At 35.1% G+C, this 23,458-nt stretch overlaps 1 protein-coding gene across 1 annotated transcript in view; it reads right to left on the reverse strand.

The window, feature by feature from the left end:
- The window catches only part of LOC106800088 (complement factor H-like), a 126,861-nt gene that overhangs the window by 101,285 nt on the left and 2,118 nt on the right, over positions 1-23,458 (reverse strand). The window contains 4 exon segments of the mRNA XM_087428469.1: positions 3,711-3,713; positions 5,630-5,812; positions 10,860-11,036; positions 12,663-12,845. Coding sequence (XP_087284595.1) covers positions 3,711-3,713; positions 5,630-5,812; positions 10,860-11,036; positions 12,663-12,845 — 546 coding nt within the window.

The following is a 23,458-nucleotide window of genomic DNA, read 5'->3' on the forward strand; positions in this document are numbered from 1 at the left end:
CCAGTGTGACTCCTTGTGGAAGGGAAAGATGATCAAGGTCCCTGCAAACTAGGCTATGACATAGAGCTGCAGAGTTGATAGACTCCTGATGTAGGACAGTGAACGTGCAGTCATGACCTTGTCAGGAGAAAGAAAACTATTTCTGCTGGGGTTTACCAACAAGGATGGAGAAAAAACCACTTGCTAGATCAATAACAGTACACAAGCATGTTCTAAAATATTACAGGGGATGTGTTAATTTGCTCAAGCAATGAAGCTACATCTGGTAAACCAGCTACGATGGGAGTCACCATCTGGTTGAGTTTACAATAACCCACAGTCATTCTCAAAGATGCATCTCTTGTCTGTACCAGTCAAATCGGCAAGCTGATGTGGATGTGGTATGAACCGCCACCCCTGCAGCTTTCAAATCCTTGCTGGTGGCCTCATCCCTGCAGTCCCTCCAGGAATGCAATATGGCTTTTGCTTTACCATTTCTCTAGGTAGAGGTAGTTCTACTGGCTTTCACTTGCCCTTTCCCTACATAATAGCCCTCATTCCACTGGTCAGGGAGCCAATGTTTTGATTCATTCGGTTGCTTAGAAATGTACAAAGCATATCTGAGGAAGACAATGTAATATTCCTCCTGAGGAATGTAAATGTACACTTGCACAGAAAGAAAAATATAAAATCCTGAATAAGAAGACTCAGCAGCATTGTGTCAATAATTCTTAAGCTCATACACACACTTTTACAACCTACAAATTTATTCTGAGAAAGTTTTCACAAATCTCTTTCTTCTTCTTTCATTGGAAAATAACCCAGAATTTACCTTCTTCTAACACTGTTTCCTTGGAAACTGGGAAATAGGAAATGTCATCTGTGATAGCAGGATCCAGGCTTAGATTGATAATACTTGGGGGACAGGCATGGTTTCAGGATTTTTGAGTCTTGTGATTTGTAAATCAGTGTCCCCCTTGCAGGTCCTGGGCTCTGCTCAAGTTCTCCTTTGAGAGATATGGACTCCTGCGGGGATGAAGAGTCCAAGTCTAGACGACACCCTCACTGACACACAGGTTTCACTTCCTTGTTACTCAGGTGTCACCTGGGGAGATGCAGCACAGACCTGGACGGCTGCAGGGACTCCTGGTGCTGTCCTTCATGACATGCTGTATTTCCTGCCCTTAATCTTTCAGCAAAGCTGAGATAACTGTTGCCAGAATAGCCTACTAGTTTCCTGTTAGAATGAATGTCTGAACTACAGACCATCACTGACCTTCAAGCAGAGTGGGCAATGCAAATACCTACAGCTTTCACTTTGGAGTAAGACAAATTCATTCTAAAGTTTCTAGGGATAGGTAACAATAGCCATGAAAGCTCTAAAAACAAAGAAAGAATTACATGATGGCTGGTCCCACTGCTTATCACATCTAAGAAGTCTTTACAATTATACAGTTGGTGCTGGTACAGAATGGACAGATAGAAACCAGATTATAATAGAAAGTATAAAAAGATACACATGCCCAAAGAAATTCTTATATGAGTAAAGTCACATCTCAAATGACTAGGAAAAGGACAATGTTTTTAATAAATACAGTTGAGACTACTGGAGAGTCATTTAAAAAATAAATATATATCCATACTTTCACGTCATTTTTAATTTTAGATATCTCCATGTAAGAAAACAAAACCCATTCTTCAATATAAAAACAATCAGTGCATTTGTTAAGAATAGGATATGTAAATCTATGATTCAGAATTTGAGGAAACAAAAAATAAGTCTGATAATTATAAGTGCATAAAATTCAAAAATTCCTGCCTAGAAAAATCAACATGAACTCAAACGCCAATAACAAATTGAAAAATATGTCTAATTCACATCACAGAAATGGGAAAGGAAAAGTGATGATCTCATTATTTCCATAGAAAAGAATAATAAAAGGAAAAAGGGGCTAGTGTCTTAATCAGAAACTTAAGAGAAAAAACAAAACCAAACAAATGGCCCTTGCATATCTTAAACAAAAATAAGCACATTCATAATAATAAAATACACAGGAGTACCGTTTACTATCTACCAAACAGGAAGATATCCAAAAGGTTGGCAACATCCTCAGTTGGCAGGCCAAGGAAAAGAGGCTCTCTAGAACACTGCAGAATAACATACACCACTCCTATGGAAAAGAATTTGAAATATCTAAGACATTTACAAATACATTTGCCTGATGATCCATTCGTTTCACTCCCAGCATTATATCCTGACAGTAGGTCCACACAGTGTATTCATCCTGTCATTCGTTATCTGTAATAACAATATATAGAACGGTCTGAGTGAGATACATTCTAAAATGAAAACTGCAAGGTACAGATAATGTGTAAAGTAACCTCCATTCTCAACAACAAAAGGAGATTAATGAACACAGGAGAGATGTCAGAAACTAATAAAATTATAACTTTGTTCAATGAGGGAACAGGTGTGATGGAAGTAAGACTACTCTGCATAGACCCTTCTCGTATCACTTTGATGTTTAAAACATGTAGGTGTATCTTACATTCAAAAAAAAAGTTTAGATTAAAAGAGAAAGCAGAAGAAAACTTTTAAATCGAAAAAAATGCTAATGGAAATAAATATGAATCTGTAATTATTTGGTAAGTGAGCCACGAATGATAAGAATTATTTCAAGTCTTTTTTGAAGAGGATACTTAAACTCAGAGTTCAACTTCCTAGGAAAAAGTAAATGCAAAGACATTTGAACCTTCATTTACTAGTTTAACTGCTAATTATGTCGTATGCATTATACTTTTGATATTATGTTCATGGATACGGACAAAAAAAGGTACAAGAGAGAAAATATACTAAAAAGTTTTTTAACTCTGTATTATTAACCTTGAATTATAAAATCCAATAGGAACTGATGAATTGTAAATTTCATTTCTATTTCAAAGTTCTGAGAACCAAAATACTGTGCAAGTGAAGACATTTCAACACTATTGAACACTCCCATCTAGCACCAATAGCACAGGTCTTGGGTTCTAAACACTTTTGCCAATAAAAAAAAAAATCAGATCTTGGAAAATCATGATTATGTGTGTTGGGCAGGGGAAGTACACAGTGAGCCTGGAACATCATGTTGTGCTAAAAAGAAGAGCAATGCTCAAAGACTAATGGGACACAACAAAAGTCTACAACAAAGACTAATGGGATACAACAATCAGGAGCCAGTTTCAAGCGGTACCCACTTGCCAAATTTGGGATAATTTGAGCTTCAAACAGAATCATGACTATAATTGATTGTGACAAATTGAATAAATAAAAATTCATAAACCAGTGTCGATGCACACAACATTTTTAAAAAAGAAAGAAAAACATCTTTAAAGGCATCATGGAAGGTCACTATTACATCAATTCCTCACTGCAAAAATTGGAAATCAGAGGGCCAAAATAGAGATTTACCAAATCATTTAGGTGAATGTTTAATTTAAACAGAATTGGTAGATTAACACTCATCTTTATGCAAGAATGACAATTAATAAATGCAGAAATATGATACAATTGACCTAAAAATTACTATTTTGCAGCCAAAAATAAAATAATTGATTATAGGAAAGTGTCATAAATAGATTCCACAACCATTATGTAAAAAGTTTTGGAGAAATAGCTCGTACACAAAGTGAAGATTAATAGCAAAGCTAACTGGCCGATTGTGACAATGTTCCTTTAAATGTGAGAAAACTAGCTGTCACCCGTGATTCAGATTTACATAAATTGGCTCCATTGGTGACAGCCAGGTCTCTAGTCTAAGAAGGAAACTTGATTTTATGCAATACAAAGTTACAAGTTATCATCATAAGATAATTTTTTATGATTAATGGTTTATACCTTTATTATCATGTTACAGTTTGCATGTTTTTGTAGAAGTTAGAAACGTCATAGTCAACCAACTTTAACTAACAATGCTGTTTCCAATTTACAAACATAAAAATCGTATTTCAGACTCTTGGGGTTGAACGTTTCCAAAACCCTCTATACCAGCAAAATCATGAAAACTTTATTAGATCTAAAGATCATTACCAAAGAGATCTCTATAGTTCTCAGCATGTAATGTCTTACTTTATATATATCTTTATTTCTAAACAATATATTCTTGTGGTTCAAAGGCGATATACGTTACAGACAGAAAAATTGGAAAATACAGCGAAGTATAAGGAGTTAACCACCAACTCTTACCCCAATTATCTCTAAAGTCAACTCTAGATATGGGAAATATTTTATTATACTTCCTGCCAATCTTTGTTTTATAAACATTTGTTTGGGGCTCAAAGCATACTGTGTGTGTGTTTATACATGATATTGGAATTTTATTCACGTTTCATGTCAAGATTATGGTAGCTATGCACCCAATTAGATTCTAATTCCTCTTTATGTTTCATTTGAATTATGATGTGAGCTAGATAGACATCTTGTAGAAGATCATGCATTTCACCACTTTTTCATATATTTACCTATTGATATGTAAGCAATGTAAGTAATAACTACTTACATCTTACTTCTAACATGGGTATGACTTTTTGTTTTTTACGAGTTTGTGAAGTGATATTATTTTCAAGATGGAGACAAGCCCTTTTTTTCCATTTCCTCTGAAATAGAGAGTCTCAGAAAACCTCAGAAGTTATGGAGAAGCTTTGGGAAAGTTGGGAGAAGGAAGGATGGAAGCAGGCACTGAGGTGATGGTAGCTAGATTCTGGCCATAGACACTTGATGAACAGGACACAGAGCATTTTCATTTGCCAAGTTTTAATGAGGTTCTTTTAGAATTGATTCATTGGTCTCTCAGATTATAATCACATTGTCCACATAATATTTAACACAAATTCTAATGTATGAGTAAAAATGAGTTAAACAATACTTGAAGAAATAAACTGAGAAGGATTGGATTAATAATGAAAAATTCTGAATAAATGTACATATGTGAATTTTATGACTGCATGTTAATCATGGTTCTATCCACAGGTGGGATATGCCACTTTCCCTTCACGACAGGTTGTTCGAAATGTTGCAGGTGGTGTCTTTGGTCGATATCGACGTTTGCATGTAAATTCAACGGTATCCCCTGTTTCAGAATACAACTTTTTGTCATATGACCATCGTAGTTCTATCTTATGTTTTTCCATCATTTCTTCTGATATTACACATGCATCTGAAGGCAAAAAAATGAACATAACACATTAAGGAGTATACAAATATTGTCCACAAAAATTCAGACTCAAGTAGAATCTTCTATGCTGTTAGGACTTCATTCTTAAAACTTTTTACAAACCAATTCATTGAAAATCCAGTAGGTGGATTTAAACCATTTTATAAAATTAATGATGTAAAAATGAAGTACTATGTTTAATGGATGATAACTAAAGGTTATAATCTAAGATTCATAATATCAATTATCATATGAAGAGCTTTCATAAAAGAATGTTTTGTTGCTGTTGTTGATTCAACAAGAATCTTTCAAACTTTATTTCCCCACACATTAATATTTGGTAGCAAGCATTCAAAAGACGAATTCATTTAATCCAGGAAAATTCTATTATAAAGAGCAATACATCATACTCATTACACTGATTTTCCCAGGATGCGTCACAATATTAAAATATTTACCTAAACATCTTGGTGGTTCTGACCACTGTCCATTCCTACATATTATATTCCTGTTTCCCTGAAGCACATGCAAGGACTGGCATTGGTACTCAACTGAGGATCCTGGCGCATACACTGGTAATGGGAATGAGGTAATGTCTCCATTGTCAATGGGTGGAGGGGGCCCACATTTTCCTTTAGAGTCTAAAAAATATGATTTGATTATTGAAAGACCAAGGAAAACATAGGTTAAAATAAAGCAAATAAAAGTATAGCACAATACGTAATATCAAGACTTGTGATTTCTGATGACAGAAATTATTTGTTGAAGAAATTTTAAACATTTGAACTCAGAGTCACATTTGTAAGCCCTTACTTTCACCCCGCATGAAATTACACATAAAGTATGAACAAATACGTCTGTTTCGCAGTACCCCAGTAATAAAAAATGTTTTTGTTAGTGAATATATACTGAACATTGGGCTAGCTAAGACAAACAAAAATGTTCCTGTTCTTATATACAACATACTGCAGTGTCTGTTGGATCTCTAGTCAATTTTTATTGCTTTACATTTTTACTGTAAAAGAAACATCACTCCTTTAGTAGAATTCAAGAATTACAAATTTACATATTGTGAAAGGGAATTGCTGGCTTCCTGTTCTGGACAAGATGAGGTAGAAACCTTTTTGTTTATTCTTTCTGTTAAGTATAACTAAAAATCCTGAACATATAAAAAGCAACAGAAGAGATTGTGAAAGTTGTAGAGAAGAAGTCCATCTGGTTAGAGACTTTGGGATTCAAGGAATTAAGGTGCAATGATTTGTCGTGGTTTTCATTTTGTCTTCTAAGTATCCTGGACTGAGCACTGAAGAAGATTGTAACCCAGAAATGATATCAAGATTAGGCAGAAAAGAAGAAAAATTCCCAAGAAGAGCCTGCTATCTTTAGACAAAGACCCAGGAAAGGAGCAGCCTCGCAAGACAGAAACATTTTCTACAATAGCCAACTTACTCTAGAAAAACATCATAGAAGAAATCTACGACCAATCTTCCCCCCACTTCAATCAAGAGAGGCCAAGTGAGGAGCCTGGACTTCTACCCACACTCTGAGGGATCAAGACACCCCTCCCCTTTTCTGTGGTGTCAGTGGAGGCAGAATGGGAAGCCTGGACTTGCACACTGCCTGGCAGTAAGGGAGGCCTGATAAATAAAAGATTCCAATAAAATCCAGCGTCTCAAAACATAATACACAAAAGGTCCAGAATACAACTGAAAATCACTCATCATACCGAGGACTGGGAAAATCTCAAAAGAGAAAAGACGATCAACAGAAGACAACATTGAGATGATACAGAGGTTGGAATTATTTGACAATGGTTTTAAAAATCCAATGGGAATCACAGAACTAAAAAACATAACAGAATAAAATAATCTCACTGGAGGGGCTCAATAACAGATTGCAGATAACAGAAGGACAAATCAACTTGAAGATAGAGCAATACAAATCACTCACTTTGAAAATAGACTGACAACAAAAAAATAGACAGATCTTCAGGGACCTGTGGGAAGATAGCAAAAGACTGGAGACTCAGGAAGACAAAAGAAGGGGGTTGGAGATGAGGAAAAAAACTCACAAAATAATGGCTTAAAATTTCCCAAATTGGGCATAAGGCATATATCTACATATTTAAAAAAGTGAGTGAATACCAAACAGGATAAACCGAAGAAATTCATGCCAAGATACATAATAATCAAACTGCTCAACACTCAAGAGAAAGAAAAAAATCTCAAAAGCAGCTAGATAGAAATTATGTAAGGTTATAGGGAAAAAAGGATTCGAACGTCAGTGTGGTTCTCATCTGTGACCAAGGAGCCAGAAAGTGACAACATTTTTCAGGTGCTGGAAGAAAAAAACTGTCAACTCCAATTCCATATCTGGTGACATTATCCTTTAGGAATAAAGGGAGAAATGAAGACATTCCCAGACAAAGGAAAACGGAGAATTGTTCTCCAGCAGACCTGTGCTTAAAGAATTGCTACAGACATTTTTCAAATCAATGGAAAAGATAACAGAAGGATGATTGACACTTCAGAAAGGAAGATAAAACAAGGGAAGTGATAAAAATAGGGGCAAATGTAATAGACTTTTTCCTAATGAGTTTGTTAAATTTGGGTGCAAAATTATATTATTTGATAAGATGCTCTATGTACATAGAGGAAATACCTAAGACATTTATGTTTAAAATGTGGGGAGATTAAACAGACCTAAATGGATGGAAAGTTTCTACACTTTGTTTGAAGTGGTAAAATGTCAATTTTAGGTAAAATGTCAATACCATTAGGGAGTGACAAGCTGCATATATCTTCACACCTAGAGCAACCCCTAATAACTCTGTACAAAGAGACAACTCGACAATAATACAGATATTTTAAAATAAAGTGATTTTAAATGTTCAAACAAGCTACAGGGAAGGCAAGAAAAGGAAACAGGAATGAAAAACAAAGGAAACACACACACACACAAATAATAAAATGGCTGACATAGCCCCTAACATGGCAATAGTTACTTTAAAAGCTAAATGTTCTGAATGCACCAGTTAAAAGACTGAAAATGCAGGGTGGACACAGAAACAAGACCCAGCTATATGCTTCCTACAAGAAACTCACTTCAAACACGAAAACATAGGTAGGCTCAAAGCAAAAGATTGGAAAAAATGTATACCAATTTCAATTTCAAAACAATTTGAAAAACTAGAAGTGGCTAATATAACATCTCCTTTGTTGGCTCCTCTTATTTCCTGACCTCAAAATACTGGAGTGCCCATGACCAAGTTCTCAGACTACTTTTTTTTATTTATACACGAATTCCCTGGATGAGCTCAGCTAGTAACATACCTTTAAATATAATCCATATGCTAAAGAAGTGCAAATTTACATCACATGCTATGATTCCCACCCCTGTCCCACTGCCTAGTCCATGTCGTAAAGTAAAACTTCACAGGGCTGTCAAATGTAGTTAAGGTATATGCAATACATTTATTCCTTGAGAAAAAAACTGAGTGTCTCTATGGTTCAGAGAGGGAATTATCCACGATTTCAACTCTTCTTCTAATCTGATCAAATCTTTCATGAAATAGATATACCTTATTACTTATTCCATCCACAAAAAGAATTGGATTTTAAGCATCAACGTTTTATTTGTGTTTAAAAATTTATTCCATAAGAACTACTTCATTCTCTATTTACGTCAACGTATTTTGTCCCTAATATATACTCTAAAATTTGGGGGGAAATAAGATACTCTACCTTTGCACTGAGGTGGGTCTGTCCAGGTTCCATTCAAACATGTCACTTCTATTTCCCCAAACAGATCAAAAGGTTTGTTGCATTCATAACGTACTCTCTCCCCTGATGGATACCTAGGCATCTCATTTGGTATAACAGCATTTTCCACTTTGGGTGGTTTCTCACAGGAAACATCTGAATAGAAAGAAAAAAGTATCTCCAATGTAATGATCATTTTGAGTAGCAAATCAACAAATGAGATTCCAAATATATTTCAGAGGGGTTTAAAATCTGTCATAAAAGACTGCTAGTTTAAAAAAATTTACATGTAAGATTGAGGAAAAGGAGAGAAAGTAATATTTTTTTTGGTAAGATTTAAGCTTCTGCACCTTAAATCTCTCTCCCATTCTTCACTAGAGTGTTGATAGACATCCGTGTGTGTGTGTGTGTGTGGAGGCCAGTGAAAATGAGAGTTTGTCTGGACATTTCCCTTTGAGTTCCTTTTACATAAATTAAAAATGAATTTATAAACCACAAGAAAATCAAAATAAGAGATTATTTGATAGTAGGATTTGGTTTGCAATCATCCTGTTCATGAATTGTAATTTTAAGCCCCTAGAAAAATAAATACAAATAGATACTTCCTTAGAGAATAAATCAATCATGAACACACTTTGAACAATACCATAGCTGAAGGAAGAACATGACTATTCAAAGGATCCAAACAGGAGGTGTAGAAAATAACAGATAAATAACTGTATAATTTACAAAACACTCTCTAATGACTTTTGGGTGGCAAATGCTTAAGGATACTACAATGAGTTATGTGTAACTCATCAGTGAGATTCAGGTGGATATAAAGTGTAATTGGCTATAGCTATGGTTCCTAAACCAAAGTATGCATCAAATCCCTTGACCCTAGAGTCTTTGATTCAACAGGTCTGACTAGGCCTGTGAATTTGCATTTCCATTTCTAGCAATTTCCCAGGAGATGCTGATGCTGCTACTCCAGGGACCAAACTTGAAGAACTATCGGGCCACAAGACTAACCATTGAGTACACAATTCCATCCTGTTATGTTAAGACATAAATCCTCAGTGCCTAAAAACCTGGCCTGAAAAAATCATCTATGTCCATTTTATGATGATGCTAGAGGCAATTCTATTTTATATTACTTAAGACACTTGCATAAATAAATTTAAAATTTCATCGAATTACCTCTGCATGTTGGCCTTCCTATCCATTTGCCGCTAATACACTGGACAATACTGGATCCATCCAATTGCTAATATTTGGGACATTTATAAGCCACTTGTTCTCCTGACCTATATGACTCCTTCTTCTTGCCTATGAATATAGCATCATCAAAGCTGGGTAAGCTAAAACAATCCGTTTCAATGCTTTGCACATACTGTTCCTTTGGTTTGGAACACTCTACATCCACTCGGTTTTCTACAGATTCAAACCCTATTTCCATCCCTGGAAAACAGACAGCTGATTGGCAAATATAAAAGAGATTCCTGTAACACGGGACTTTTCAAAGTCAGAAAATAAAAAGTTCTTCTCAGCACCTGCAGAAATTAACACTCACGGTGGGAGAGGTAAAACTGAAACAGAAGCAAAATACCTGAGTAACTTCTATGTAACTAATTTTGGTAATGAGCGCCCAGTTTCAAATAATATGAAAGTTTGCATTTGAAATAACAAAAACAATTATAGTTTTATCACAAATCTATGATACATATGGCCCATGGGAAACATTACTTTAAAGCCCGGTGTTAAAGGTAGATTGTTATCTCCGGGCTTCAAAATAACCTCTGCTCCAAGTTTTTAATAAATCAGAAGGTGACACCTTGATTTTAATCATTATTCCTTCAGAACGAATCTTGATAATTCAAATTTTTCACAAATTAATGTTAATTTTGTTCATCTTGAACAAAAGAATACCTGAAAAAACAATTCTTACCATAACATGTGGGTGTATCAGACCAGCCATCGTTACCACAAACTATGGAACCTGTGGTGCGTCCATCTCTGCTCTCATAGCCATCACGGCACACGTAGTCCAATCTGTCATTGAGCTTAAACCGTGTTCTACCACTTTTGGCTCTGGCCTTCTCAAATAGTGGCATATCACAAGATTCTAACGCATAATAGAATGGAAGATTTCCTTTCTAATATTATTAAATGAACAATCTGAATGAGTACATCCCATACCAATGGGAAATAAAAGACTGTATCGATTAGTATGTGCTGATAAATTAAATATCATATGGAAATAATCTGAGAATGCTGGTGATAAATCATGTCCTGAATTTGTTACTCAAAAAGGGTTTCTACATAGCATTTTCCTCATCATTTATACTCTCTGAAAAATTTATTTTAAGAATATTTTTCTCAATTCAATTATACTCATGTTTTTATCCCATGTTAGTAATAACATAGGCCAGTACATTTTTTAGCAAAGCAGAATAGCATTGTGTAAATTAAGATGCCCAACTTATTAGCAGTCATGACATGTATGCCAGAGAAAATGGATTAGTTGAATTAAAAGATTAATTTTCAGAAATGCAAGTAAATTTTTTAAATTTCTATAAAACTCAGCCTTAAAACATTCTAATTTTTAAGGCACACACGCTGATTTTGCTTTCCCAAATATTTTCTTAAATGCAGTGTGTTCTTTTATACTTATCAAGATGGAATGTAGAGAGAGTTCTACTGCTTATAATTAGTTATAAAAAAGTAAATTGTTAAAAAATAGTCTCAGTTTTCCCTAACATTATACTAGAGTGATGTTAATAAAGGTTTAAATAATTTATCTCAAATTTTATAATGTGTTATGAAACCAGCTAGCTTAAGATTGAAAAAAAAGAGGGCAAAACTAAAAACATCCTAGTAAAAATGTATTTAATAGAGACATTTTCTCTTCCATGATAAGAGTGTTATAATGCATAGCTCATCACAATTTAGTATAAAATGAGTTTAATATGGAGGCAACTTTTCTCATTTTTTCTATGCCTAGTGCCCATAGTAAGCAAAGAGATATTAAAAAGATGAAATGAAAACAGCAAAAATGGATATTTTAAATATCCCTTGAACTTAAAGTAAATATGTTAAATATCATGTCAAAAAATGTTATTGTGTGGATTTCGGATAATAAGATAAACTGAGCAAATTGTTCTTAGAAAATCTTCATATACATCTAGGTAATGGGACAGGGAAATCTTTCAACACAGGAAAATTTGGTACCATCTAGAAGTGTTTCTCAGTCTCTACTAATAAGATGTTTAGGAAGATTTTCTAAGGGAGAGGATTTTTCAGAAGTGGTCCTATCCTACAGTATAAAACAAATAAATTATAAATAGTCTAAGATTATGCATTATGAACCTATGTCTTCACTTAAAAAAATAACTCTCATGTCTAGCAGCAAAGACTGAGATATGAAAGTCTGATCACCTTAAAGCAGGTACAACCGGTGCAAAGGTCTAAGCTAATAATAAATGAGTTTACACCAGAATACACATAAGAATTCCTAAGTAGTTTTGAAATCACAGGAGGTCTTAAAGAGGGAACAGTTGAACTGAAAGATGCACTCATATTATACCCCACCAGTAATTAATCTTAAAAGGCAAAATACCGTATATTCTCCTCAAAGTTTTTTTATTTGTCTTTTCAAGTGGAACCACCTCAGACCTCCCAAAAAGAATTAAAGTAAACTTTTGTACAACGATCATCAGGATGAAGAATAATAACATAGTCCATTTCTTACTAATGCATGTGGGCTGAGCTGACCATCCACTATGCAGACATGTAATTGATCCTGATGCTTTACCACCTGCTGTTACATATCCTGGTTTACACTTATATCGTGCTTGTTTATTTAAGGGATATGTAAAGTCAGATTCAGAAATAAATCCATTCGCAATTTCTATATCTGATTTTGAACGTGTTTCTAAAAGGGAGAAAGCGTAAGGAAAAGACAAGTATATGTCATTTGTAAATGATAACCTGGAAACATCCTAATCATCCAAGTTCTTGTGCAGGGAAAATAGACTATGAGTTTCCAAGATATTAAATCAAGATAATTTATTCAAATTTGAGGGGAACAAAACTAGGTTTAAAATACTCAGAATCTCTTCTAAGAAATTATGAGAAATCTGTTGGTCTAATGGATCTAGATCCCACAGTGTGCCAGAGCTCTCCTAGTAATGGGTCCTTTCCTGGGACTTGTGTTCAATATTGCCTAATTTGGATCTCTTAAGCAACCCCAGAACTCAGTTAACCACTTGAGGTATCTCAGATCAGGTGATGATCTCAGAGAATCTTCCACCAGAGCAACAACAGCCTTTGGCTCTGAGATTTTGAAATGTTGATCATCATAACTGGGTGCTTAAAACTATATGGATATAAGGAGTTCAAAGAAGATGACAAAGATCAACACATTCATTGATCTTGGAAGGCCAAAATGATGATTCCTTAAGTTATGTACAAGTTCACTTGAAACAGTAAAAGTAGACTTTTGTCCTTTACTACGTCTCTGCACAGGACTCAGCTTCATTTATTCAATAACCCATGGATAAAGAAGACAGCAAAAGAGAAAACATTAAGTACTTTTAACTGAATGATAATAAAAAGATGTTAAATAAAATTTTGTGAATTGATACTAAGGTAGTGCTGAGAGGGAAATTTTACCATTAAACAGCTATATTAGAAAAGAATAAAGACTGAAAATCAAGAACCGTTTCCACTTTAAGAAATTAAAAAAGAAAAGCCAACAAAACCCAATATAAGTATAAATTTGAAAAAAATATAGAAAAGTTAGTAAGATGGTGGAATAGGATGGCTCGACCTCTCTTCCCCACACACAAACTGAATTAACAGCTACAGGTGTATCAATTCCCTTTATTAGAAATACAAATCTGGTTGAGACATTCCTGCAGACAAGGCAAGTGAGAAAATGGTAAGTGGTAGGAGAAACTGCAATACAGTCTCATCATAAATCCCACCCCTGGCACAGCACCATCCAGCTGGGAGGGAATGCCCAACTCACAGCTTCTCCTTGAGGAACAAACGGTTGGAACCCTACATCTTGTGTCCCAAGTTTCCAACTGCTACTCCAGGATCTGGCTTCTAAGTCGCCTGACTGGGAGGTAAAGGGCCCAACATATGCTAGTCTCCCGGGGACTACAGAGGACCAAGTGTCAGTTATGAATGAGTGTGCGAGCACTTCTCACAGTTCCACCCCCAGCCGAGTGTAGAGGGAGCAGATCATAAAGCCCAGCTCCCAGTTCCCCATGGAAGAAGACAGATCACGCCTCTAGACCCTCAATTTTTCCAGCTGATGCCTCAGGAACTGGCTTCTAATTAACCTGTCTCTGGGAGCTGCCAAAGATCACAATTTGCTAGATGCCTAGGGGCTCCAGAGAGCAAAATAATGGTTTGAAAGAGCATGCTGTTTGAAGGAGTGTGAATGCATTGCCACAACTCCTCTCCCCACCTCAGTGCAGAGTGAGTGAAATGAGAAACTCCGGCTCCCAGCCTCACCCTGAGTAGAGAAAGAACTGGACCACACATCTAGAACCTCAAATTTTCTGGCTGCTTCTTGAGGGCCTGGCTTCTATCTTGCCTATCTCAGGACACTGATGAGACTTGGCTTACTCTAGACTCCTGGGGAATGCTAAGTAAAAAGACAGCCGGTTGGCTGAGCACAGAGTTTTGGGAAACACCCAGAATCTCTGTCTGGGCCAATGATGATAGATTCTTCTACAACCAGGAGGAAGACAAGTGTGCCCACTCGCACCACTTTTGTTCAATATGTACTGGAGGTCCTAGCCAAGCAATTAGTCCACAAAAAGAGGTGAAAGGGGTAAATGGGCACAAATCTACTACAGTGATGGATGGCAACTAGACTTTTGGGGGTGAACACCAGGTAGTTTATACAAAAGTTAAAATATAATAATATACATCTGAAATGTTTATCATGTAATAAACCAGTCTTACGTCAATAAGAAATGTAACATTAAAAAATTAAAAATTTAAAAAAGAAATAAAAGGCATCCAAATTAGGAAGGAAGAAATAAAATTATCTCTCTATGTAGATGACATGATCTTATACGTAGAAAATCCTACAGATTGAACAAAGCTGTTAGAACTAATAAACAACTTCAACAAGTTACAGGAAAAAAAATCAGCATAGAAAAATTAGAAACATTTCTACACACTAACAACAAACTATCTGAAAAGGAAATTAACAAAACAATCACATTTACATTAACAAGAGAAAGAATGTAATGCTTAGGAATAAACTTAACCAAATAAGTGAACAACTTGTACACTGAAAATTATAATACATGAATGAAGGAAATTAAAGAAGACAGATAAACAGAAAGACATCCAGTGTTCATGGATTGGAGTCTTCAACATTGTTAAATGTCCATACTACCCTAAGGGACCTACAGATTCAATGCAATCCTACTCAAAATCCCCATGGCATTCTTTACGGAAATGGGAAAAACAATCCTAAAATTAATAGGTAACTACAAAAGATCCTGAATGGCCAAAGCAATCTTGAGCAAGAACAAAGCTGAGGATATCACACTTCCTGATTTCAAAGTATATTACAAAGCTACACTAGTCAAAACAGTATGTTACTCGCATAAAAACAGACAAATAGATCAATGGAAAAGGACAGAGAATCCAGAAATAAATCCACACATATACAGTCAACTGATCTTCATCCAGCGTGCCAAGGACACACCCTGGGGAAAGGTGTTCCTTCAACAAACAGTGTTAAGAACACTGGATACCCAGATACAGAAGAATAAAATTGGGCCCTTATCTGATACCATATACAAAAATCAACTCAAAATTACTGTACTGCTGTCAATTTCTCCTCTTCAAACCTGTCAATGTTTGCTTTATATGATTAGGTGTTCAAATGTGAGGTGCACATATGTTTAAAATTGTTACACCTTCCTGTTGAATTGACTTTTTTATTATTATATAATGACCTTTGTCTCTGGAGACAGTTTTGGACATAAAGTTAAAATTTTTGATATAAAAATAGCCACTCCTGCATTCTTTTAGTTGCAATTTGAGTGAAATATTATTTTCCATCCCTTCACTTTTATTCTAGTTGTCTCTTTAAGTCTAAAGTGAGTCTTCTATAGATAATACATCATTTGTTCTGTTTTTGTAATCATTCAGGTACTCTATTCCTTTTAATACTTGAGCTTAATCTATTTACATTTAAAGTAATTATTGATAGGTGAAGATTTACTTTTGACATTTTGCTACTTGTTTTCTGTTTTGCAATAGTTTTTTCAATCTCTTCCCCATTTGATGTCCTCCTTTGTTATTTGATTATGTTTTGTAGATATTTGCTTTGACTCTTTTCTCCTTATCTTTTGTATGTCTATTACAGTTTCCCTCCCTAGCTTTTTGGAAATATAATTGACAAAATTGTATATATGTAAAGTGTACAGTGAGATGATTTGGTACACATATAAGTTATGAAATGATTCTAAAAATCAAGTTAATTAACACATATATCACCTCATATAGGTATCATTTTGTTGTTGTTGGAATGCTTAAGAGATAGTCTTAGCAAATTTCAAGTATGTAATACATTATAACTAACTATAGTCACCACGCTGTGCATTAGATCTCCAGAATTATTCATCTTATAACTGAAGGCTTACACCCTTGGATCAGCATCTCCCAATTTCCCCCCCTCCCCAGCCCCTGGTAACTACCATTCTACTCTCTGTTTCTATAAACTTGACTTTTTCTTTTTCTTGCTTCTTTTTTGGTTCCGCATATCAGTTTTATCAAGAAGTATTTGTCTTTCTCTGGCTTATTACGCTTAACATAACGTCCTCTAGGTTTATCCAAGTTGTAAATGGCTGGATTTCCTTCTTTCTCATGGTTGGGTAATATTCCATTGTATATATACATACCACATCTTCCTTATCTGTTCATCCATCCATGGACACTTGGATGTTTCAATAGCTTGCCTATTGTGAATAATACTGCAGTGAATATGTGGGTGAAGATATCTCTTCCAGATACTGACTTCATTTCCTTCAGAAATATAGCCCAAGTGGGATCATATGACAGTTAACTTTCTGAGGAACTTCCATGCTGTTTTCCACATAGCTGTAACAAATTACCTCCCCACCAAAAAATGTACAAGTATTCCCTTTGCTCCACATCTTCACCAGCACGTATCTCTTGTCTTTTGGATAAAAGCCATTCTAACAAATATGCGGAGATAGCTCCTTGAGATTTTGATTCGCATATACATGATCATGAGTGATTTTGAGTACTTTTTCATGTACTGGTTTGCTATTTACATGCATTCTTCGGAAAAACATCTATTCAGATCCTTTGCCCATTTTTTAATTGGATTGGTTGTTTATTTTGCTATGGAATTGTATAAGTTCCCTATAATATTTTTTTATTAACCCCTTATCTGATATATGGTTTGCAAATATTTTCTCCAATTCCACAGGTTGCTTTTTCATTTTGTTGATTTGCTGAGCAGAAGCATTTTAGTTTGATGTAGTCCTATTTATTTATTTTAGCTTTTATTGCCTGTGCTTTTGGTGTCATATGAAAAAAAACATCGTTGCCTAGACCAATGTCCAGAAGATATTTTGTTACATTTTCTTCTAGGAATTTTATGGTTTCAAGTCTTAGATTTAAGTCTTTAATCCATTTAGAGTAATTTTCGTCAGTGATGTAATACAGGGGTCTCATTTCATTCCTTTGGTTGTGGATAACCAGTCTTTCAAACACTGTTTACTGAAGACATTCCTTTCCCCATTGTTTATTCTTAGCTCCCTTCTCAAATATTAGTTAACTCTATATGCGTGGGTTTATTTATGGGCTCCTGATTCCGTTCTATTGATCTGTGTTTCTGTACCATATACTTTTCATTATTATCACTTTGTAATATAGTATGAAATCAGGAAGTGTGGTGTCTCCAGCTTTGTTCTTCTCTCTCAGGATTGTTTTGGCTATTCGGGTGTTCTTTGTGGTTCCACAAGAATTTTAGGATTATTTTTTATCTTTCTGTGAAAAATGTCAGTGGGATTTTGATGGATTGCTTTATATCTGTAGGTCACTTTGGGTAGTATGAACATTTTAACAATATTAATGTTTTCAGTCCATTAACATGGGATACCTTTCCATATATTCATGTTTTCTTCAATTTATTTCAACTATATGGTATAGTTTTCAGGTTACAAGTCTTTCACTTCCTTGGTTAAATTTATTCCTAGATATTTTCTTATTTTTGATGCTATTGTAAATCGTTGTTGTTTTAATTTCTCTTTCTGATAGGTCATTGTTCATGTATAGATGAAAATGATTTTCATCTGTTGATTTTGTGTCCTGTGGCTTTAATGAATTCTTTTATTAAATCTAAGAGTTTTTTGGTGGAGTCTTTAGGCTTTTCTATGTATAAGATCATGTCAGCTGCAAACAGAGAACATTTTACCTCTTTCTTTCCAGATTGGATGCATTTTATGTCCTTTCCTTGCCTAATTGTTTTGGCTGGGACGTCCCGTACTATACTGAAGAGAAATGGTGAGAGTGGACACCCTAGTTTTTTCCTGATCCTTGAGAAAAAGCTTTCACCATTTCGTTGTTGAGTATGATGTTAGTTGTGGGCTTCTCATGCCTGATATTTATTATGTTGAGGTATGTTCCTGCAGTGCCTAATTTGTTAAGAGTAACTTTTTTTTTTTTTTTTTTTGCCAAGGAATATTCACCCTGAACTAACCTTTCTGCCAATCTTCCTTGTTTTTTGCTTGAGGAAGATCAGCCCTGAGGTAACATATGTGCCAATCTTCCTCTATTTTGTATTGGGTCGCTGCCATAGCATGGCTGACAAGTGGTGTAGGTCTGAGCCTGGGATCCATCCACATGAACCCATAGGCTGAAGCGGAACCTGCCAAAATTAACCACTACTCCATGGCACCAGCCCCAATGGTATTTTTTTTTTTAATCATAAACGGATGTTGAAATTTGTCAAATGCATTTTTGGCATCCATTGAGATTATCATATGATTTTTACCCTTCATATTGTCAATGTGGTGTGTCAATTTTACTGATTTGCCTCTGCTGAACCATGCTTGAATCCCATGGATAAAACCAACTTCATCATGGTGTGTTCTCTTAATGTGCTGTTGAATTCAGTTTGCTAATATTTTGTTGAGCATGTTTGCATCTATGTTGATCAGTGATATTGGCTTATAATTTTCTTTTCTAGTAGTGTTCATGTCTGGCTTTGGTATGAAGGTAATGTTGACCTCATAAAATGATTTTGGAAGTGTTCTCTCCTATCCTCAATTATTTAGAATGGTTTGAGAAAGATTGGCATTAATTCTTCTTTAAATGTTTGGTAGAATTCACCACTGAAAACTTCTGGTCCTGGGCTTTTCTCTGGAGGAATGTTTTTGATCACTGTTAAATCTCATATTCCTTGTCATTGGTCCATTCAGGTTTTCTATTTCTTTATGATTCAGTCTTGGTAAGTTCTATGTTTCTCTGTACTTATCCATTTCTTCCAGGTTATCCAATTTGTTCGTGTATAATTGTAGAATTGTGTCTATAATCTTTTGTATTTCTGTGGCACCAGTTGTAATGTCTTTAATTTTATTTCTGATTTTATTTATTTGAATGTCTCTTTTTTCCTCTAATGAACCTTAGGTTCATCAATTTTGTTTATCTTTTTTAAAAAAGGTAGGTCTTAGTTTTGTTGATTTTTTATATACATTATTTTCTAGTCTCTACTTCATGTATTTCTACTCTGATATTGCTTATTTTCTTCCTTCTGTTGACTTTGGGCTTACTTAGTTCTTTTACTCGTTTTTGAGGTATAAAGTTGGATTTTTTTTTTTTGAGATCATTCTTTTCTCTTAATGTAGGTATTTATCACTATAAACACTTCTCCCAGAACTACTTTCACAGCTCTTTGGTATGTTGTGGTTTCTTATTGTATCTTTTAAGATATATTTTGTCTTCTTTGATTCATTCTTTTAGAAGGAGTGAGTTGTTTAATTTGCACTTATTTGTGAATTTACCAGTTTTCCTTCTGTTGTTGATATTTGCTTTCATACCACTGTAGTCGGAGAAGATATTCGGTATGATTTTAAACTTCTTAAAAATTTTAAGAATTGTTTTGTGACCTACTATCTTATCTATCCTGGAGAATGTACCGTGTGCACTTCAGAAAATATATATTCTGCTGCTGTTGGATGGTAAGTTCTATATATGTCTGTTAGGTCCATTTGGTCAAAAGTACATTTCAAGTTCAACATTTCCTTATTGAATTTCTCGGTGGATGATCCATCTATTGTTAAAAGTGCTGTATTGACGTCTCCTACTATTATCATATTTCTATTTCTATTATATTTTATTTCTATATCTATCATATATCTCTTTCTCCTTTCAGATATGTTAGTACTTGTTCAATATATTTAGGTGCTCCAATGTCGAATGCACATATATTTACAATTGTTATGGCCTCTTGATGATTTGGCCCCTCCATCACTGTATAATGACTTCTTTGTCTCTTGTTACTATTTGACTTAAAGTTTATTTGTCCAATATAAGTTTAGCTACACCTGGGTTCTTTCAGTTTCCATTTCCATAGAGTATCTTATTCCATCCCTTTACTTTCAGCCTATGTGTGTCTTAAAAGCTACAGCCAGTCTTGCCTAGTTGAGTCTTTTATTTTTCGATCCAGTCAGCCTTCTGTGTCTTTTGATTGGATAATTCAATTCATTTACATTCAGAGTAATCATTGATAGGTAAGGACTTAGCAATTCAATTTAATTAATTGTTGTCTAAGTGCTTCATAGTTCCATTGTTCCTTTCTCCTTCTCTTGCTGCCTTCGTTTGAAAATTGATGATTTTCCATAGTGCTATACCTTGATTTCTTTCTCTTTATCTTTTCTGAACCTACTATAGGTTTTGCTTTATGGTTACCATGTAACTTACATACAATATCATAGATATAACAATCTAGTTTAAGCTGATAACAAATTCACTTTGTTTGCACACACGAACTATACCCTCTGATTTCCCTCCGCACATTTTATGGTACTGTGTCACAATTTACATATTTTTCTATGGAGTATCCATTAACAAATTATTGTAGCTATAGCTATTTTTAAAACTTCTGTCCTTTGATCTCTATATAGGAATTAAGTGACTTTTACACCAACATATTAAAGAATTCGAGTATTCTAAATTTAACAATATATTTACCTTTCCAGTATGTTGTATACATTTATATGTTCCCATGTTAGAAATTAATGTCCTTACATTTCAACTTGAAGAATTGCTTTTAGCATTTCTTGTAAGGTAGGTCTAGTGTTCAAGAATTCCCTCAACCTTGATTTGTCTCGTAAAGTCTTTACCGCTCCTTCATTTCTGTAAGGCAGCTTTGCTGAGTAATATATTCTTGGTTGAAAGTTTTTTCTTTATTTCATCACTTTGAATATATCATCCCACTCTCCCCTCCATCAAGGTTTCTGTTGATAAATCTCCTGATATCCTTATGGGGGTTCCCGTGAATGTGAGGTATTTTTTGCTCTTGCTTCTTTCTAAATTCTCTCTGTCTTTGGTTTCAGCCATTTTTATTATAATGGGTATTGTAAAAGATTTTTTGTCTTGAATATGTTTGGGGTCTTGTGAGCTTCTTCATTTTGATAATCCATATCTCTTCCCAGATTTGGTAAGGTCTTAGAAATTATTTCTTTAAATAAACTGTCAGCCCCTGTCTCTAACTTATCTCATTCTGGGAATCTCTTAATGCCTACAATGTTTCACTTCATAAACTACCACAATTCACGTAGGCTCTCTTCATTCTATAGTTATTTTTCCTTTGTTTTCCTCTGACTAGAAACTTTCAAATATCCTGCCTTCTACTTCACATATTCTTTCTTCTGTCTGGTAAAGTCTGTAGTTGATACTCTCATTGTATTTTTCATTTCACTCATTGAGTTCTTGAGTTCCAGAATTTCTGTTTATTTCTTTTTATGATTTGTTTCTCATTGTTTTCCTGATTTGCTTGAACTGTCCTTTTGTGTTTTCTTGTAGCTCACTGAGCTTCCTAAAAACAAGAATTTTGAAGAATTTTGAATTATTTAATAGGCTAATCATAGAACTTCATTATTTGGGTTCAGTTACTGGAAAAATATTGTGTGCATTTTGTGGTATCACATTTCCTTGATTTTCCATGGTTCTTGAAGTGTTGCATTGCTGTCTTTGCATTTAAAGAAGCAGTGAATTCTTCTAGTCTTTACTGACTGAATTTGGTAAAGAAATAACTTCTGTCACCCCTGCTAGGGATTCTGATGCTTTTTCAGACCTTCTCTGTGGATATACTGGCTCTACATTCTTGTTACCTCCTGGGAGGGAATTCTTACAGTGTACGCCTTCCCTCAGTCTTGGAAAGCCAGTCTGGGTGCTAACAGCTTCCTGTTTGCTTTCCCTGAAGAAATGCTGAAAGATTAAGTTTATGCTTTCCCCCATTCCTGTGGAGTGAGATTGGCTTTCTGAGTTTGCACACGAGCTATGTTCAAAGGCTAGTATTTGCTACTTTGGGAAATATACACAGGGAGCTGACCATGGGATGGGAGTGTGTGGGTGAGATGTGTTGGGGTGCGTGTGGGTGAGCAGGACCTGCAGGCAAGGCATCTTCAGTGGCTAGTGGTCAGGGTTCCTGATGAAGTCTGCAAAGTGCTTAGTAGGATTTGTGTCCCTTGAGACATTCTGAGCCTGTATGTTGTGCTCCAAGCTCTTCTCAAACCAGCCAATCATGCAGATCACCCCAGTATTCTGCATGTGTTGGGGTAGAAATGGGCCCTTTTGTCAGTGATGCCCACAGCTGAGGATGTCAAACACTCACTAACGGTCTCTTTCTTTCCCCCAGTGAGAAAATCTTGGGCCGAGTGGATCTCTCTTGGCACTGAGCTGTGCCACTGTAGGGGAGGGGTGACTCAGGTAAGTGAAACTGTACCTCTCACCCTCTTCAATATATCCAATCTGGGATATTTTTGCTCCAATGGTGAGCTGAAATGTCTCTGCTGGATTCCTCAACTCAAAAAAAAGGTGCTCTTGTCCATGGGTCATTGTCCAAGTCAGTGTTCTTTGTGGGGAAATAAATGGAAACTTCTTTTCTGTCATCTCGCTGATATCACTATATTATTACATGTTTCTTCTTTGTGGCACTTTTACCATTTTCTTTTTTTTTTTTTTTTTTTTTATTGCAGTAACATTGGTTTATAACATTGCAAAAATTTCAGGTGTACATCATTGTACTTCTATTTCTGCATGGACTACATCATGTTCACTCACCAAAATACTAATTACAACCCATCACCACACACATGTACCGAATTATCCCTTTCACCCTCCCCCTCCCCCTTCCCCTCTGGTAACCACCAATCCAATCTCTGTCCCTATGTGTTTGTTTATTGTTGTTATTATCTACTACTTAATGAAGGAAACCATTTTCTTGAATAATGTCTATCAGTAGGCTCATTTATT

The sequence above is a fragment of the Ceratotherium simum genome, unplaced genomic scaffold (assembly GCF_057802395.1).
Source record: "Ceratotherium simum simum isolate JZ-2026a unplaced genomic scaffold, ASM5780239v1 HiC_scaffold_51, whole genome shotgun sequence".
NCBI lineage: Eukaryota > Metazoa > Chordata > Mammalia > Perissodactyla > Rhinocerotidae > Ceratotherium > Ceratotherium simum.